At 34.9% G+C, this 2,029-nt stretch overlaps 1 protein-coding gene across 1 annotated transcript; it reads right to left on the reverse strand.

Moving 5' to 3' along the window:
- Window positions 1-986: 986 nt before the first annotated feature.
- On the reverse strand, window positions 987-1,656 carry LOC141362175 (E3 ubiquitin/ISG15 ligase TRIM25-like). Its single transcript, XM_073864193.1, has one exon. The coding sequence runs from the start codon at window positions 1,572-1,574 to the stop codon at window positions 987-989; it is 588 nt and encodes a 195-aa protein (XP_073720294.1). The 5' UTR covers window positions 1,575-1,656.
- Between the last annotated feature and the right edge of the window lie 373 nt (window positions 1,657-2,029).

Genomic DNA, 2,029 nt, shown 5'->3' on the forward strand with positions numbered 1-2,029 from the left:
GCTGGGAATCTAAAAGGTCTGGAGTGATTCTGGATGAAGGAATGGTCTCTGATCTCTTGTTAGGTGATTTCTTACCTCATCAGGTATTATAGGAGAAAATGTAGACCTGTTAAACTGGCAAATGGAGGTTTTAAAAAGTATTGAATAAAAGGGTGCTAATAATTTTGGACAATGTGTATTAGAGAAAAACATTTATTTCATAATCATATTTTCCCCCATTTTAAATTCTTATTATCAAATAAAAGAATACATTTTTGTGAATTTTTTTAATGAAAAATCAAAAGGATTAACAATGCAGATGAATTTTCACAGCCTTATTTGATCATATTTACCAAGGGGGCTAATATTTTTGGCCACGACTGTACTTTACCTTCACCAGATATCTTCTCTATCTCATCTTTACAGAAATCCTCCAGTTTGTCTTTTAGTTGAGAGAGAGATTTTCTCACGTCATCAAAAGAGAGAAGAGAGCTGAGAGTAAATCTGTGTGAGACTGAAGACTCAAGAGATGCAGACAGAGACTGAAAACACTGAAGAAGAAAAGATTACAAATGCAAAGACAACATAAAAATTTAACATTAAGCACATTTATCAGCTTATAAAATAACCACCATCATAATCATATAAGAAATTAAGTCTTCCAGAGATCCTGCTAATGCTCACTGTGTTGTATTTCAGAGTTGTGTTACCTGTAGGAAATGAATGTGATTGTCTGTATGTGAAAACTGCTTCAGTTCAGCGTCTCTCCTCCTCAGATCATCAATCTCCTCCTCCAGACGCTTCATGACTCCTTCAGCTCGACTCACTTACAGTCTCCTTAATTATCTGATGTAATTTTCTCTGTCTCTCTCCCAAAACTCTCTGTGAGATAACAAATAATAAAACCTCAAATATTGTATATGCATCTAATGTTATTATAATGACATTCATGGTTTAGCATATTATTACTCATTACTGTTAGCATTACTGCAGTGTCTGAATTCAGTTCATACCTGTTTCTCAGTTCTTTCTGCTACAGCTGTCACAGTATCATGGTTTTTATGTTCGTCCATCGTACACAGATAACAAATGTAGTGTTGGTCAGTGCGACAGTAGATTTCTAGTTGTTTATTATGTTTTGAGCAGATCATCTCATGAAGTTGTTTGGTGGGATTCATCAAATGATGCCTCCTGTCATTGAAGAAATTTTCATGTTGTTTAAGATGATTTTGACAGTAAGACTTCAGACACTCCAGACAGGACTTGACAGCTTTGTATTTTCTCTCAGTACAGGCGTCACACTCCACATCTCCAGCTTCAGCATAAGAGTCAGCAGGAACAGCAGTCTGAAGTTTTGTCTTCTTCAGTTCCTCCACCATTTCAGCAATCATCACATTTTTAAATAAAACAGGTCTTGGTGTGAAGGTTTGTCTGCATTGAGGGCAGCTGTAGATTCTCATCTCATTCTGATCCCAGTAGTTTATAATACAGCTCATACAGTAACTGTGTCCACAGGGAATGGTCACTGGATCCTTCAGGAGATCCAAACACACTGAACAGCTGAACTTGTCCTTAAAAATATGAGCTTCTGCCATATTTCACTAATATACAGACAGAGAGAGACACTCGCTTGAAAAGTAGTTTCCTGGTTTTGTATTAAGAATCGTGTACAAAACATGTTAGGTGTGACTCAGCTACACTTTCACTTTCATTTTTGGCCAAACCATATGAAGTGTTTGTATTAAATGTATTACATGTGCGTTCTAATGTAAACTAAAGCAGTGTTTTAAAGATGGAAACATTATAAAAAATATATAAAAAAATAGACTACAGAAAAGTGTTGTTAATCTGGTAAAGTTTGTTAACGCTCATAAAGCAGGATGTTTTAATATAGAATCAATGATGATGGTATTAATAATTAGCGACAACAAACAAACTTTTGTCTTTTTATCTTTTAATAAATAAATTCTAAATGGCAATATTGAGAATTCCTGAAAAAGGCACTTTAAACCAAACCAAACCAAACCAAATCAAGCTATAGCACAGCATA

This window comes from Misgurnus anguillicaudatus, chromosome 25, assembly GCF_027580225.2.
Source record: "Misgurnus anguillicaudatus chromosome 25, ASM2758022v2, whole genome shotgun sequence".
Taxonomy (NCBI): domain Eukaryota; kingdom Metazoa; phylum Chordata; class Actinopteri; order Cypriniformes; family Cobitidae; genus Misgurnus; species Misgurnus anguillicaudatus.

Bases quoted from the DNA above. Each gene is read 5' to 3' on its own strand.
- LOC141362175 (XM_073864193.1), bottom strand. From the start codon at position 1,574: ATGGCAGAAGCTCATATTTTTAAGGACAAGTTCAGCTGTTCAGTGTGT.